Consider the following 18,435-nt stretch of genomic DNA (forward strand, 5'->3'; position numbering starts at 1 on the left):
ACACCATTGGGTGTGAAAAGGGGTTAAAAGGAGTAAAAATAAGAAAATTGCTATGAATAAATAATCAATGAAATTTTAACACAGTAATTTAATAATTATTGAATTAAGATAAAGTTTATGTGATTTCCTATAATTTTAAGTAAAAGCCAAAAATTGTGGTTACTTCTTATATTTTAAGATTATTATATAAGAAACATTGTTTTTTGACATGTTAGATGTTGAAATATGTTTAAAAAATTTGTAATCCGAATTACTTACTTAATTTTTTGTGTAATAATTTATTTTAAAACTACAATCAATGCAATGTTTACACAACACACAAAACACAAATTTATTTAAACTAGAAGAGGAGAACATGTTTATACAACATACAAAACACAAATTTACTAAAACTAGAAGAGAACATATGAATAAAAAGTAGAGAGCTAGAAGTGTAATATCGGTACGAAGTAGTCATCGAGCGCTTACGAATTTTCTTAGTGAAAGTATAAACATTAGAGAAAAATATATTTTTCTATTTTAAACACTGTTGAAAGGAATGCGATATATTTCAGTATTGTGAATTGTTCAGACGTTTATTCCACGCTGTGGAACTTTGTTGTATTAAACTAGTTTGTTTGGTGGTAAACGTGAGATCTTGGTAAAGTTTAAAACGTATATAAATTTCAGAATTTTTGTTCACAATATACTCATTACACAGATCAGTGATCCACAATATTTTACTCTCGGTACTTCAACGCTTGTTACTAGAATTGAGTGATACACCAAGCAAAAAACACACTTATTTATTCTGTAAAATTTGCAGTGTTAATAGGAGCCTTTTTTTGTTTTATTTATTGAACATAATATTCGTCAAAATAAACTTTTAGCTACGCATAATTAATTCGCATTTTAATAAACATTTTTTTTTAATATTCAACTAAATATTTGACGATAAATGTACTCAAGTTTCATGGTAAATGACTTTCAAGATCAAGTTTAAAAAAAGTATTTTTAATGTATACTAAGGATGAAAAAAAATCAAACAAAAATCGCTGTACATGATGAAAATAGAACTATCATACTACAATCTGGTATGTAGTCGTTTCACCGGTAATCCGAGGATATTTTTTCTATCCTTTGATCCTGATTACACTCAACGAAATATATGTAGATACCTACGCAACGGTTAGTATTGTATTGTAAGTATATCCGTCTTTAGTCATTTAAACAATTAAGTACTTATTCTCTCATTTTAAGGTAATTCCTATTGAATTTTTACCGTAAAAGAGTTTTGAAAACATTTGCAAAAAACTAGCTAGATGTGGAAACGATTTTGATAAAAAAAATATAATGTAGCTTTTTAAAAATCATCGTTCATCGACACTGGTAGCGAAGCTTCGTTCTAAAAAACAAAACGTCGTCTAAAATTTTCGTCGAGTTATTGTCGTCAAACTTAACAGCTCTTTTGCTCAATTATCTTCACTCAATGATGTATATCCTAATAGTCAACGAACGATTTTCAATACTTGTATGAACGCTGCGCTTAAAAGTATTAGGTACCTACTTGTGAATTATAAGCTTTCCTTATTTAATGCCCTCCTTGGATGATGACCAGTTGAGACCATTATAGTATGTCTAATAAAAATACTATATGTATATGAATAGCTATAATAAATCTCAGCGATTTATCGTCATCGGCAGTAGTTCACGTTACAAGATGTGTGGTGTTGTATGAGTATAGCACTACGCAGCATGTCTGCAGTCGTCAAAAATATTTTGATGACATCAGTTCGTTTGCTAAACCATTTAGCTTGGTTGATTAAACGATATCTGATTGCTAAGTGAGTGTGACTTTTTTGTTTAGTTGGAGTGGTCGTTATTTTGTTTTAGTATTTGAAATATCGTAGTCGTACAGGAGAAAGTGACCAATTAACAAAACGTAAAAAGTTCAGGAGGGCCATTTAAGTCACTTTTGCTAGGCAAGAAAATAATGCAGTTAGTCATTTTTAACAAGTCAATATATTATACTTCTAAGTTTAAAATCGCTTTGGGATTTTATTCAGGGCAATATTAAGGTAGTAAGATATCGAATAGTCAATAATCACATTTTTTGTAAAAAATGCACTTGGTCACTTTCTCCTGCAGGTCTACGATAAATGTAATTTTTAAATATAAACCCTTCAAGCATTTCTTTACTTGTATTTTAATCATCAAGGAAAAACGTGTTCACAATACAGCGTATATTTTTAATGTATCGTATAAGAGTTAATTAAGATGTACACAGCTTGTAACTATGGATAAAAAATATTATAAAATGAATAAATAAATTTCATTCGATCCTACAGTTAATGTAAGAATAAAAAACAATATATTGAATGCGCAATTAATATTATAATTAAATTAGATAATTGAGTTTTTTTTACTAATGTGTCTCACTGTAAAACCAACGATTTATAAACATTTATGCGCTGTTTTCTTTCATCGTTCTATTTTTCTACATTATTCAAACTTTTATACATATATGGGGAAGATAATGGAAAAGATTGATAATTTTATCCGTTTCCATAGTGCATATGTAAGTAGGTACATTTGTTTATTATGCTAGAGGTATTGAGTTTAAATCTCAGGGTGGTCGCGATGAATATAACTTTTTTCCTTCTACTATTTATTAAATATTACTGTGGACCACCAGGTACTCCTTAAATGTAGGATTGATTATCTTGCCTTAATATAATAAACGATCAAATTAACATTGAATCAACAGTATTTTATGCATCATTGGGTGCGGATAAAAATCAGTAGTAATGTGAGATTGCAAAGTAGTTAATTTACATGAATGATTTACTTAAATTCTTTTGTAGAATTTGTCGTTTAAAGTTTGTTTTTAGCATGTATTTAATACGAATATAAATAATATGCTATGCAAAATTTATTACACTGGTAAATTTAAAAAGATTGAATTACCTGTTTACAGATACTTAAATGAAACTCCAAAGTATTAAATTTATTCTTTCTCGGCGATTAATGGAAGATATACTTAAGAAAAACAGTATTTGACAAAGTCTTCTCGAGTATCCATTCTGTTTAAGTTTCCTAGTAAGAAACTAGATACGGCTCAATGTTGAGCGTATAAGAAAACTGTTTACGGAAAAACAACTTATTTTTCATGTCGTTTTTTAGTAATATACCTTTAAAAGACTTGGGCTTTTAAGTTAATTTTTTGTTAAATGTTTTTCGCAGATACTTTGTGTCACATTTTATAAACTTTTAAATTCTTTTTTCTTGGGTCATTTTTTCTCCAACCAGTTTCGACAAGAATCTTGTTATCGTCAGGGTTAAACATGTACTAATTCTAAAATATTGAAATATTCAATGTTTTAGAATAAGAACATGTTAATCTTGATGATGACAGGGTTCTTATCGAAACCGGTTGAAGAAAAAATTAACCAATAAAAAAGTGGTTAAAAACAAAATTGTTTTATTTTATAAACACTTGAATTTAGTTTACTGAACTTTTAAAATATTCGTAAAATCTGAAACAATTACCGAAAATATATTCATGCATAAACAGTTAAAAAAGTTGAATCTGAGACATTGATCTAATGATATTCGTAAATCTTTATTTAATAGGAGCTTCCTTTTTACTAAGCCTCCACCCGCTTACTGACGAGTGATTTTATGAGCTTTTTTACAAAATAAATATAATTTTCGGTTCCACTCTAGAAACGATATTACGAACTTATCATATATCGGTTTACAGAGTTTAAGCATAAGTAAGGGATTTAAAGTCTGTATCTGGGGATTTGGTTGGGTTCAGATCAAAACCAAATGTTCTAGTTAATATTCCAGGATTGGTGGCTTCAAGTCAAAGGTGATCCAGATAGGTTAGGTTAGCTCAGGTTATTCCCAAGGGATGACAGGACGACTAATAAACAATTCTGTTACACAGAGGGAACAATAGGTTTTTCAGTAGTTTCGAATCTAAAACAGCATCTCGTATTCCGGTACAAAAGTTGTCCGTTGAGATTTGGTTTAATTGAAATATTATGTAATGTGTTTTGTATATCAAAATGACAATATAAATGTCATTTTGATATTATCATGAAGTGATTTTATCATGAATTGATTCGGCAGTCACTTTGTGGTAAAATCTATACATTTTTAATTTAAGTTTTACTTCTTGAATACCACTATTTCTTAAAATCTACTGTGACACCGTAAATTACAGTGTTTGAAAATGATGCGGTATGCATTGAAACACGTGTCACAATACATTTTTAAAAAATACTGGTATGTACTATGTAAAACTTAAATGAAAAATGATGTGATTTTATTTGAAGAAATTTAAGAACTTGACTAATCACTTTTTAAAGATGTGTGGATTGCGTTGTGTGTTCAATTTTTTCTTTTTACTTAAAACCATAATTCATAATATAATTTATCTATTAAGGGAATTGGCATGTAAAATCAAATTAATAACTCATAGTTACAAATTTATTACACTAAGGTATATAATTCTTAAATGAATGATTAATTATTAAATGTATTTTACTTATTATTTCAGCATGCAGTTTGTGGCAAGACACGATTTAATTCTAAATGAAAACACTTGTTTTTTACCACTTGAGTATTATATTTATTTTTAACGACTAGTTTCAGAAGCTACAGACGCTTCCATCTACGGGTTTGAATATAAATTGTTTATTAGCTGCGGTGATATACCATAAGTGATAACATTACGAGGATTTGTACTGCCCCAATCATAAAATTCCACATTTGTATATTTGTTTGCACAATATAAACTTAGAGAGAGAGAGACGAGAGGGTGGAAAAAGGAAAATATCAAAGTCAGTAATAAAATTATTAAAATACAATATTCTGATTAGAATAAAAAAATTGAAATATTTTACGTGGAGTGTGATACCGTTCGCAATTGACAGCTCGCCAACAAAGGAAGAAAGAGTACGGAATATTTTTGGAACTACCTAACGTTCAAGTGACTAAAATTTACCTTATTGATTCCAAATTAAAAATTTTATTCGGCATTACTTTGTGGAATGACACGTAGTTTTTTGTTAATAAACACGTGTTATTGACAACATTTTGAGTGTGTCCAAATACTTGTTCACAAAATCTGGATTATCTCCAATTACAGGGGTTAGTAAATGCCCAGACTTCCATATTCTTCTTCATCTTTGATGAGATGTCAAAAAATAAATAAATAATAATAATACGTCTTTTTGAGTTTTATTTCGATACACACGACTAGTTGTTTTTATAGTTGATTATTATCTTCTTTGCTCGGTATTTTTAATACGACATACGAGTTTTTAATTTTTAAAATAAGCGCTTTTAATTTTTCTATTTAGACTCCAACATTATTAGTTTTTTAACCTTTTCTTATTGTGAGTGGGTTTCCTCTTTAATGTTCACACGTCGTATTTATACTTTCTGTGAGATATAATGAGAGTGGTCAGCCCGCGGAGTGATCTGCTAGGGAGGCACCACACGCTTGTATAAAACCTACAGGACATGGGCCATATTGTGTATACATTGACGGTATTAATATTTTACGATGTACTGTATGCCCAAATAATTAAATACCTCGTTGTTGCGTATATTGTGTCGTTATTTATTTATGCATTGTACATCTGACCATCATCATAAAGCGGTTTAATCGACTTGTGAATAATAAAAGTATGCTCTAAAACATGGAAAAAAATACAATGAAAAGAGTGTTAATTATTCATGATTTCATTTGTAAAGCAAGGGTCTGCTATAGTTTTTTAGATTGTGCTAATAAAATATTTTTAACGCTAAAAAAAGTAAAGTAAAAAAAAACATGTATTTACTATTTAAAACCACATTTTTGATTAAAGTGCAGCCACCTTAGCGTAACGTTTAGCACGTTTAGCTACCGTTCTGGAGGCCCCGGGTTTATTCCCAGAGGAGGGGGGGATCAAAATAAATACTAGTGATTTTTCACGCTGGTATTTATTTAATATTACCCTGAACTGGTATATGAAGCGCAGGAATGGTCATCTTGCCTTCATTTAAGTAATCTTCAGGATAACACTGAGTCAATACGATGCAGTGCCCTATGCACCATTGGTGTGGATAAGAGTGAGAAAAAAGAAGAAGAAGATGTTTAATATAAAATTTATGACATCCAATATAAGCGATATTTTCGCTTTTGTGGCGTCGTTAACATATGGTGACTTTAGTCTTGATGTACCTGCCCTAATTTCCCAATGAAAAAAGCACGCACAAACTGGGTCACACGGAAAAATAGACCCTTGACGAAAATTTTATCGATAAGGGACACCTGTTTGCTGTTGATACAATAGTGTGTTCTGGACAGGATTAAAAAAAAGCAAAATAAAAGGATTTGAAAGCGGTCGGATAGTATAAGCCGGGATGATGGGATGAGATTATAATCGGCTTGGTCGCCGTTTGTGAAAACATCAACAAGTCAGGTACGAACTTAAATTAGACAAAAACATTTTAAATCTAAATAAAGGGTTTATACAAATTGAATAGCTGAAGAAAAGCTACTGTAGATTTCGTTCTTATATGAATTGATATTATTCGTTATAATATTCAATCTCGTTCGTTATGATGTTATTTAAAAATACTCGTAATACAACATTTTGAGTGTGTTCAAATACTTGTTCACAAAATCTGGATTATCTCCAATTACGGGAGTTATTTTCATATTATAATTTCATATTATATTAATATGAAAATAACTCCTGTAATTGGAGATAATCCAGATTTTGTGAACAAGTATTTGGACACACTCAAAATGTTGTAAATAAATTATCTGGTCAAATTATAAGCTTAATAATAAAAATGAAAATGGTATTTTCTGGCGTTTCTCATGTGTGTGATTATAATCCGGGATTCGGATCTCACATACTAATATAAGAGTTTCTGCTTAGTAAAAAGCTTCTTTACATCTCACCAATAGATGTCTCTAGTGAAGTTTTAGTGATTCATGAACAAGATTTCTAAATTGGTTCATATATATAGAACTTCCAAGAATTTGAGTAGTGTGGTTGTCAATAATGGGTAGAATTGGTGAATGTTACACGTGTGTAAAGTGATCACTTAAACCAGCCTATGACGGTCGTAAGCCCCGTAAATGCCCAGACTTCCATATTCTTCTTCATCTTTGATGAGATGTCAAAAAATAATACTCGTAATAATATAACGAGCCTATATTTTATGAATAATCCGATGTATTTTAGATTTCTGAAAGACTTGCGTATCTTATATTACAAAATCATAAAGAAAATCAGTCTTTAAAAAGCCTTAAGCTATTGAGTGCTTTAAAATAATTGTGATGTATTTTTGTGTTCGACAAAAGATTTGTAACACTCAGGTGCTTTATTCATTCATTCATTGCCATTAGGTGTAATATGGATTTTATCGGTCTGAAATAATAATCTGCTTCCTTTGAATATATTTTTACACTTATCGACTAGTGCAGAAAAATGTAATTAGAGATTCATTTTAAAAATTATAACACATTTTCTTAATAATTTTTAAAAATATATTTCTTATTAGTTTTACACACTTTTTTCTGTTTTATATGATTTAATGTGATTAATATAATTTTGACAAATAGTTTGTGGGAAACGCTTCAAACCGTCTTTAACATACTGTTGGTAGAGAGCGGCACGCTTATAAGCGTTCTATTTGCTTACTTTTGTTGGTGCGAGATACGCCAAAAAGTATTGTACGGATCGGAGTTGGGTTTACGGTATCTTGTGATTAGTATACGATTCTAATTATAATACTAATTATTGTAGAGATTGATGAAAAAACCAAAAATAAGATGCCTATAAAAAATATTTAGGTTAATAGCGTCAAAAATATTTGGTAATTTGGTAGTGTTTTTTCATTATTGTTTTAAGATACAACGAATTCAAAAATTTCTAATTTGCGTTTAAAGTACAAAGTTTTGGTTTTATCAATCCATTTATGGGATTCATTTGATAGGCATACCAAATATAGATTAAGAAATAATCCAAGTTAATAATTTAACTTCGTTGATGAATCGATTAATAATATCAATGAACCTACCTAATCTAATAAACCGATCCCTTTTCGTCACAAAACTTGTACGCATTGGAAGTAGCTTGTCAAAACTTTCAAAAGTTGTTATGAGTTTCCTAACTTTTGCGATTTCTTTCCTCTTTCTTTTCTTATTTGATAGTACCTAATATATCCTTTATATTTCATTAATTTTCTTCCACATAAAATAAAAATATCCTTTATCCTAAGCTCTTTCACTCGCGTCAATTAACGAATATCAAATATATGACACTTCGTGAGGGTCCATGCCCTATGCACCATTGGGTGCCAATATTGGTTTTAATCATTCTAATAAAAGTCCAAAAAATATTTAGGGTTATTGAAAATTCTGAATGATTTCTAATAATTCTCGATTTTGTAATACTATTTAAGAGTCATAAATTTTGTTAAATTATATGTATTAAATTATATTATATGCGAATACGCTGTTGCGTATTCGCAACGTTTTAACGTAAATATTTACTGATATCGAAAAATTGTAAATGAGATAAATAAAGGTTTCTAAATATCATAATAATAATTTGAATAACGGACAAAAAAATAAACTTTCAATGATAAAATGTAAATGTTGTTTTTCGAAAAATTTATAAATATTTATTTCTAATAACTTACTAACCATCACGACGTTTCTCAGTTAACATCATTTCCTTAAAAACCTTCCTTCCCAAAAAAGAAATTAGCTCTTGTGTTTGGAGAGGGGGTTATCTTGTTTAGTTTTTTTTGTGCGTAATATAGTCTTTATTTTAACAACATTTTGAGTGTGTCCAAATACTTGTTCACAAATCTGCATAATCTCCAATTATAGGAGTTATTTATCATATTATTTTTTAATATTATATTATTATAAAGAACAATAAAATGGTCTGGATATGTATATAGTGTTTCTTAAGTTTCTTTCTTAGAGTGTTTGTGTGTTTTTATATTTATATTTTTTAAAGGGTATAAGTAATTTTATTGGTACCTACTGTCTTGTGGTGTATTTGGGGATTTTAAAATTAATTTTACATCTTTAGGATATGATTGTTTCGAGTTTTGAGTGCTTGTTTTCATTAAGTTGATATATGATTGATTTTTTTATAGATATTTTCAACTATTTTTCAGGAGCTGCAGTTGAAGACTACATCCGTGGCCACGTTGGTTGGTGTGTCGGGGATAATAGCGGTCGTGCTGTGCGCCTCCCGGCTTCCCGCCTGGCTGGAGAGCGAGTTGGCGGCGCTGATTGCGGCGCTACTCACTGCCACCGCTCTGGGGGCGGCCGCGCTGCTACTGGCGTCCAGTCACGCGCCTCTACCCCTGTTCGCCCTTATAGTGGTAAGAAAATACCATACATCGCTCACTCCTTTTAAGAACGCCATAAATCAAAAATCGACAATTTTCAGTTGTGTGTGTTTTCGGAATGTCCAGAAAATGTACTATGTCCCAGCAAAAGCGGCATATTTTTAACTTAACAACACTTTCTGCCCGCTACAGGGCAGAAAGTGTTGTTCTTGCATTTTGAAGAAAGGTTTGGTTTAATTATTTTTTTAATACACTAAATATTTTACAAATGAAGAAAAAACCTTCAGGTTTTACCTAAAAAGATCTGTTGCACAGAAAATTATTAATAAGTGACTTGATATTTATTTTTAATACATTGTTTTATATTTTTAAACTTTAAAAACGTTCTCCTGAAAAAACAAGTTTTTTGATTTATGACGTTCTTGAAAGGAATGAGCGACATGTCTAGTACTTCTCATTCTTCAACAGCCTGATGTATGTAAAATAGAACACAGACAGGGATCCAAAATGAATGAACTGAAAAAATACTTTATGGAAAGATATTTATGTTAGTGATTAATAATTAAACATTTAAGATGATTAACATAGCGCCATTTTCGTAAAAAAACTACCTCAAGGGCACTTATAATTTTTTTAAAGAAAAACGTCGTCAATCGTCTTAGTCTGAAAGGAAGAAAGCGAAGCTCTCGTATTATTGCGCCTTCTTCTCAGTCTTCTAGGGCTGGAGCATGTTGGTTATATTTTAGTTATATTTTCTCTTTTTTCCCCTTAAACGTGGTTCTTACCTTATGTTTTTTTATATGCCTATTTACTGAACTCTACATTTTACCCAATGTTTCTGGTTTGTTACTTTTTTAATCAGTTTAACAGTATTGTTAACCTTAATCCCGTGTCCCGAAATGAGTAACGGGAATATTATATAAGTTACTTATGTATGTAACATGTTTAAATAAATAAATATCCGGTGCTTGAGTAAGAGTTGCTTTTCATACAACTCAATGTGTCCCTCACCTGTTGATGCTTTTCCCCCTTTTCAGTTTTCAAGGATAACATCTAGAGGCGCGTTGGTGAGGACCTATTTATGATATTTCATAAGGAGCTGTCACGAAAAGTGGTATCATATATGTTAAAAATAGTGAAGGGCATTGGTAATATAAACCAAGCTAGGACACAAAATACCGAACCCTTTTCAAGTGGAAGGTCTGTTGACGACAGTCAACAGTTCGGCTTTTCTTGAGGAATTTTATATAAATATTTGCAATCTATTTGTAAACTGAATAGAAAAGATCCATATTATTTACTACAAAATTGAAGAAAAAGTAACTTGAATTAAATTATTAGTTACAAAGTTTTCTGGAGCAAATCGCATTTATAAATATGGCTTATTTATGGAAATATCTGAAATGAGTGAACTTCGGAAGAGAGTCACTCATCCGGAGAGAGCCCTCAACTCCTATCCCGAAGTTTAATGGATTGGAAATTGTATACGAAATCCACAAATCCATTTAGCTCTTTGCCTTCACAGAAAAGTTCAGTTTACGATTTGACGTGAAGTACAATGGTAGAACTTTTAGTTGTTTTAATAACTGAAAAAATAGTAGCATTATTTCAGCCCGAAGCCGTTGGTGATACATCAGTGCGAGCCACCTCAAAAATAACAAAAAACCAGCAGTGCTAAAAACACACATTTCTTTTTCATTAGACAAATAAGAAGATTTTCATATTTTTACACGGTTATCAATATGAAAAGTACAAAATAATAATACTTGAAATTTCGGCTAACTTTATAGGTGTAAAATTTTTATTTTATATGTCGTTTCTGACACGCATATAGTTCTCTGTATGCGTGTCAGAAACCACAATAAAAAATATTTTACCTTAAAAAAGTGTGTATTATATTTTTTAACCTCATTTCCGTATTTTAATATTTTAAAAATGCCCAGACTTCTATATTCTTCTTCATGTTTGATAAAATGTCAAAAAATGATATGAATGTTTTAAAAAATATTTTAAACATTGGAATTATGATGGATGTGAGGATTTTTGGACATGTTTCATTATTGTTCGCTACATAATATAATACTTGACTTCTAGATAAATGATCAACATTGGATAATCAAGACGGATGAAGTTCACAAAAGCTTTACAGCAAATTAAAGAATGGCAAAGATAGTATTCACACCTCTGTCCTTTATAAATGTTTTGTATTAATGTATAAAATATTTCAGGCTGTGCACACGATGCTACCCGTGTCTCGCTCTGTCGCCCTCGTGATAGCTGCTCTTCTCTCTGCAGCCCATCTCGCTCTTGCATTTGGGGTTGGTTTTCAGAAGAATGAACCTCTTTTCTATCAACAGGTGAGAATCTAAATTATTACAATGAAATAATGATATATTATTTAATTTTGTTACGAGTATTTTTCCTATTATTAAATGGTCGTGAAAATTTTGTGAAATCGCCAAAAATCGTTTTTTGCGTTTGCATTTACCATCATTAAGGCCCAGTATTCGTTAAGTCTATGCTTAATTTTCTCTTAATCCAGGTAATAATTTGGGAAATTGATTTTTTTCTCTAAATACCAAGTTACCAAGAAAAAGTAAGTTTTTCTTCGAAATAATTATAAGGTTTTGAAAATAAAAGAGTTAATGAAAGGTAAAAAAACAATGATCAATATACATTCTTTAAAAAAAACGGGCGTGAAGAGACGTGTGACTTCTCCGGTGGTCGGCCGGTGATTGAATGCTGAGTTTGCGAATATCCCCTTAATTACATCTAAAATATCATTTCGCTTGGGATCGTTATTCAGTGCTACATACATCATGTGACCGACCACTGCAATTTTGCATAAACATCTCAGAACTGCTTTTTCTTGAAGAGTAATTGACACAGACCCGTATAGTAACTTTAGTAACAAAACGACGCATAAATAAAAAATTGCGCTTAAAATACATGGCGTTAGAGATTTTTCAGATATAAAAACAAAACACTCGTATAAACCAATTTTTTGAGTTTATTAATGCAAAGTATTTGTATGTTCACCTACTGATGAGAACATGTGTAGTTCTCAAAACTAGTCGTGTTTACATTATTAAAAGCAAAAGTGGTCTTATCAAGTGTTGTATTTTTATATTAAAACCATCATTCTTAAGTTGATGGTAAATATATTGATAGTGATATTGAATCTAGATCATTGAATAATTTATTATTTAATTTTTAATGCGAAATTCAAGTCTGTGTTTTGTAAAGTAACAATTGTCTTATCCAATATTTTAAAAATATATATTTAATTCATTATCTTATTCCATAAAGTTAAGCTAAAACAATACAAAATAACGTTAGAGAAATTCAACTAATCGTAAGCACTGAGAAAGGTCAATGAAAATAAAACAAGCTCTTATGCTTTTGTCCGCCTCCGTAGTGTAATGGTCAGTACGCTCAGCTACCGTTCTGGAGGTCCCGGGTTCGATTTCCAAGGGGGGTAAAATAAATGTAAGTGATTTTTTCACTGTAACATTTATTCAATATTACCATGGACTGGTACCTGAAGCGGAGGGCTGATCACCTTTCCTTCATGTGTAAACGATCAAGATAACAGTGTGTTTTTTATGACACAGTGCCCTATGCACCATTGGGGTGCGGATAAGGGTTTTATTATAATTATTATAATGACTTTATCTCTTCGACAATATAATGGGGTGATAAATTAGGAAAAATATATTTTTTTCATATATATCATATAATTTTATTATTCAGGTGGGATTCCTATGTATTCTTTTAAGCATATTATATCATTCTTTTACCCAACCCCCAAAATAGATTGTATTTTTTTTTTTCATTTAAAACTTTTGTGCATATTGACGGTTTTATTGCTAAGAAGTAATATCTTCCAAACAACCCAAAAATATACTTATATTTACTGGTCAAGGTCAGGGTTTTATTATTATTATTAATGCTTTTACAATGGTACAAACTTTGATTGTGAGTGGTTATTTATCCTACAAATTAAAAAAATAACTTCATACATTAGATTTTTAAATAATGTATGTTCGTATAAATTTTTATGCTTCGTTTCAAATCTCCGCTGTTTTTAAGTCTATTTTTAAATTATAACCTTTTTTCTAGCAAAGCATTCAAAGTTTAATTAAGCTTAAGGTAAAATTGAACAAACATATTTTCGCTCTACCCTCCAAATGACTTGTTTAGTCGTGTGAGCTAAAATACTTCGTAATCAGTGGCTTGTACAACAATAGGCATTGTATCCAAAATAATTTAATTTACTCAAGAGCACGGCTCAGAATAACATAGGAGCGTAATGTAGATGGGTTTAATTACACATTATAGAATTAACTCCTTAAACACTTCATCAAGATGTGTGAGAAATACAACACGCGGTGATTGAGCTGTCTTCAGGAATATTAATAAAATTGAAACTTTTGTTATATAATATTCCTCATAACAGCGCCAGAGATAATGAATTAATTAACTTCTATTTGAAATATATAAAGCTTTTGCGCTGAGTTTAAAACCTTACATATTTGAGAAGGGATAATATTTTGAATAATTTAATGTAGGTCTATCGATTACATAATCTCACTTTAAAAAAAGGATTTTGTAGATATGCCATTACTTTTATTTATTGTTTCGGCATTAACTTTGTGGTAAGACATGTTACAATGATTAAAGAAAACACTTGTTTTTTACCACTTGAGTTTTATTAAAGACTACATGTTTCAGTAGTTAAACTTCCATCATTCAAGTTATTATACAGACCTGAATGATGGAACTTTAACTTCTGAAACATGTAGTCTTTAATAAAACTATAGTGGTAAAAAACAAGTGTTTTCTTTAATCATTATGGCATTAGTTGTTGTCGCTGGTTAAATTGCTGGTGTTGCTGTCATTGCGATAACGTCAGTTGTAGTGTTTTTTTAGGTTAGTATGTATATATATATATATATATATATATATATATATATATATATATATATATATATATATATATATATATATATATATATATATATATATATATATATATATATATATATATATATATATATATATATATATATAGTTCTGGGATAATGATGTTTTAAAAAGAAAAAAAATAGGTATTAACATACTACCCTTTTATTTTAATGAAATTATGGCTTATTCATCGTAAAGAGTGTACTTTTGGTTATATTATGAATGTTTTTTTTACCCAGAAATATATTTAATGAAATTAAAAAGTAATAATTTCCATAAAATAAAAGAAAAGTGTGTAAGAATGTCAAGATTATAAACATTCTTACATTGTACACTCTTGACATAAGAATAAACATTTTGACTTTTAACACCATTATCCAGGAATATGTTTATATTCCTAAATACATTTAACTAGTATGCCCTCAATATGATGTTAAAAATAATAATGAAAATCATATTTTAAGATTAATTAAAAAAACCCTTGTATTTGAAAAAAATAAAATTTATTTGTGATTCAAATGAATTTATTATTATCAATCCACTGATTATTTTAAAGCCTTTTAAAATACATTTCATAAATGCAAGAAGTAAAGCTATAAAATAAATACGCTGTAATTGAATCGGTTATTGCAGCATTGAAGTTTATTATATTGTAGAATGAATGTTCTATCCTTCGCAGTTCCATTCCCTAAGGGAAGGCTTTGATGCATCTATGCCTCACTTCTTAGCGTCTTCCGGCTCTTACTCTTTTTGCTCTCGCTTCCTTTGCTATTTCCCATTCCTTTTTGGTATTTGCTCTTTGACTTTGGGTCACGAGGAACATAAAGGATGTAATGAGTCGACTTGAACGAACTTTATTGAATCAAAAAGTACTTGCAGGACTTTCAGAAGGATAAATTGTGTTGAAAGTACCTGTTTGTCTAGAAAGAAAAGAAATTAAATAAAATTTGCATCAAATAGTGCATAGAAAACCATATCGGATCGCTATGGTATTATATTAATTGTCAATCATATAAAGACAAGGTGATCCGTTTTGCATTTTAGATTTTCGATAAAGGTGAGGAATTGTTTGGGTTATATAGATGACGTAAGTGAGGGATCTTGAAGTGAAAGACATTACTGCTAGATGGGTAAGAAAAAAACAATCACAAAAATAATTTATGAGATATTATCTTATCATCCATTTGTTCCACATTTGCGAACCATCGTAGAGAGGCTTTTAAAAAACATTTTTAAAAAATAAACAAATCTCAGTCCTACATTCAATTATAATATTTTACTTTTTATCTATCTAACACGTTCATTCTTCCACACGTTCGTCTTATTGATCACAATTCAATAACGTTTACTCAGCTTTCTTCATCTTTTTTACGAATCCAAGTTTCACTTTTAAATTTCAAATTTGAGTCGAGCACTCAGTCAGTAGTATAACTCCGCCAGTTTTTTTCTCACAATTCATTTAAAAAAACACTCAGGTTAATTTAATTTTACTCTGAACTTGTACTTGATGCGGAAAGCTGGATAAGCTTACCTTCGTGTTATTTAAAACTGTATAAATCTGTTGTGGTGTCCTTTAAACTATTGAGTGCGGATCAAACGGATTATCTTGCCTTTATGTTATTTAAAACTGTATAAATCTGTTGTGGTGTGCTATAAACTATCGAGTGTGGATAAGGATCAAAAGGAGAAAAAACGTTTCAAAAAAATAATTAAATGAACAGTTTTTTATCGATACCTTGCACAAGTAAAATTAAAACAACGCATGAAAGTGTAATTGAACGTCCATAAATTAAGTTAGTTTTAAATTTTTCGTGAAGTACAAGCAAATATCATAAAAGAGAAAAAATTTATAGAAAACAATCAATTCAATAGTTCATAGCGAAATACATTTTATAAAATAAAACTAGAATTTCGGTTTTGACTACTTTTGTTATTGGTACTTTTCTCCTACCGGTTTCGACATGAACCTTGTCATCCTGGGATCCTTGATGATTAGAAGTTTCTTGTCAAAACCGGTTGGAGAAAAGTTCCAGTGAAAAAGTGATTAAAAACAAAGTTCTAGTTTCATTTTATAAAGTTTATAAAATGTGCTATAAAGTATCTGCGAAAAACATTCAAGGAATTAACAAGAACTACAGATGATCTCAACAAAATGTAAAAATGTAAACTGTTTGTATTTTCACCTACAGATGAGAAACTCTGTAATTTTTCAAATCCATTATTTACATAAATATACTCAAAAAGTGGTATTTTACAAGTATTACATATTTCATTTATTTGTATTCTATGAGAAATACAAATCATTTTTTCCAAAAGTTCACCGATTATTTGTTAAAATCGTGTTTTCTATAACCATTAATAACCTTTGTTAGTTTGCTCCAGATTATGCCTCTACTTCCTACATCATTTTCTTTAATGATGTTCTTTATAAAGTCTTTGTCTAGTATCAAGTGCCAACCTCCTTTCCTCTTACAGCCTCAATGGACTTTAATTGTAATTATCGCAACGTTGTAAATCAAAACTTATATTGTATAAACAACGTTTCCAGAACAAGTCACCTAATATTACAAAACCCAACTTAAACTTTATATAACATGGAACTTTATATAACATTAAACATTATATAAATTTATAATAGATTTATTTTTATTATTAAATATACCTTCTGAACACTTAACTCTGTAAAATAAATTTGGATCCCTAAATGTAGAATTAGATTTACCTTTGAAAAAATGTTTAAATTTAATTGAATTAAACTTTTAATAGAGCTTAATTCCCCCGCTTATTGGTGCTTCTTTATATTATTGTTTTGAATGTATATACTTATTAAATTTTAAAATATTCATGTCATATTTGTGTAATACTAAGTCATTACTATTACACAAATAGTAAAATAAATAAGTTTTAAATAAATAAATTAAACAATTTGTAAATATAGTATGTAATACTCTACATATACAATAAAACAACAACATAAAATAAATGAATAAAAAACGCACAACATATAATAAAAAAACGTTATTATACTAAAAAACAGGGATGGAAGAAAGCATAACCTCTTTGAATATAAAAGTAAAATACTGTATAAGACCACCCTGGAATTTATGAACATAAACACGACTAGTTTCAAGAACATCTTTAGTTCTCGAAACTAGTTTTGTCTACACCAATAAACCTTAAAGTGTTTCTTGTTTACTTTTGTGTTTTATTTTATATTTAAACCATTTTGTTATTTCATAAAATAATGCAAAAAATGTGAGTTTGATATTTCTACTAATAATTTTTTTTCGGAAAGTTTTAAGACGTGGGATAAAAAACTAGCCCTCAATGTTTACCGTAGGTTACTGATTGAGTCTTAAACTGAAGCTTCCCGTTGCAATTGTCGTGTGTTGGTTTTATCTTTCTAGCGTCGGCCGTTGTTCCGATCCCGGAAGGGGTCGGGAGGGGAGGTATTGTTCGGACACCCCGTGGAGATGCACTCGTTAAGGGTAGTAAGGATGCTTTGTTCCCAAGTTATCAGATGTAACACTTATTGTTCGTACAATGCAGCGTTGTTTATACAACAGAAATGGGAAAGAAAATTGTGTGAGAGTTGATTTTTAAGGTGAGATTCATGAAATTGGATTAAAAGCTTATAAATTATTTTTTAGTTATTATTTGGAATCATATAAATTATATCAACAAAGTTTTGATAATATCCAAATCTTTGTATATAATTATTGGATTTAACACTCGGGTGATTGATATTTAATCGTATACAAACGTATAATATGATACATATCTCAACCTTTAAAAATTTTCAGGGATTACGACTTGCCACTATCTGGCTTGTGTAATCGAACATATACTGCCGTAATTCTTGGAAGTTTCATCAAGATATATCATTATATTATACGACACTTATTAGTTAAATATAAGTAAAGTATGCAGATATTCTATGGATAAAGCCTCCAAGAATTATGGCTGCATATGTTCAATAATGGACGAAATTGTGAACGTTACACAGTGTATAAAGTGATCACTGAAGCCAACCATTTTCGACGTTACATAGTGTTACTGAAGCCAAACTGCTTCAGTTGGAACTGACAGATGGTGCTGCCATCTGTT

General features: G+C 29.9%; 1 protein-coding gene across 1 annotated transcript in view; it reads left to right on the top strand.

Annotated features, from left to right (window-relative positions):
* LOC148303890 (adenylate cyclase type 2-like) overlaps nt 1-18,435 on the top strand; it is a gene marked incomplete at its 3' end in the record, with an annotated part of 95,725 nt that overhangs the window by 1,380 nt on the left and 75,910 nt on the right. Inside the window, exons 2-3 of the mRNA XM_088269210.1 lie at nt 9,184-9,393; nt 11,589-11,717. Of these exons, the coding sequence (XP_088125336.1) occupies nt 9,184-9,393; nt 11,589-11,717 (339 nt within the window). The remainder of the gene's footprint in view (nt 1-9,183; nt 9,394-11,588; nt 11,718-18,435) is intronic.

Source organism: Brachycentrus maculatus, unplaced genomic scaffold (genome assembly GCF_059751285.1).
Source record: "Brachycentrus maculatus isolate JH-2025_06_01 unplaced genomic scaffold, ASM5975128v1 h1tg000341l, whole genome shotgun sequence".
NCBI classification, from domain to species: Eukaryota; Metazoa; Arthropoda; class Insecta; order Trichoptera; family Brachycentridae; genus Brachycentrus; species Brachycentrus maculatus.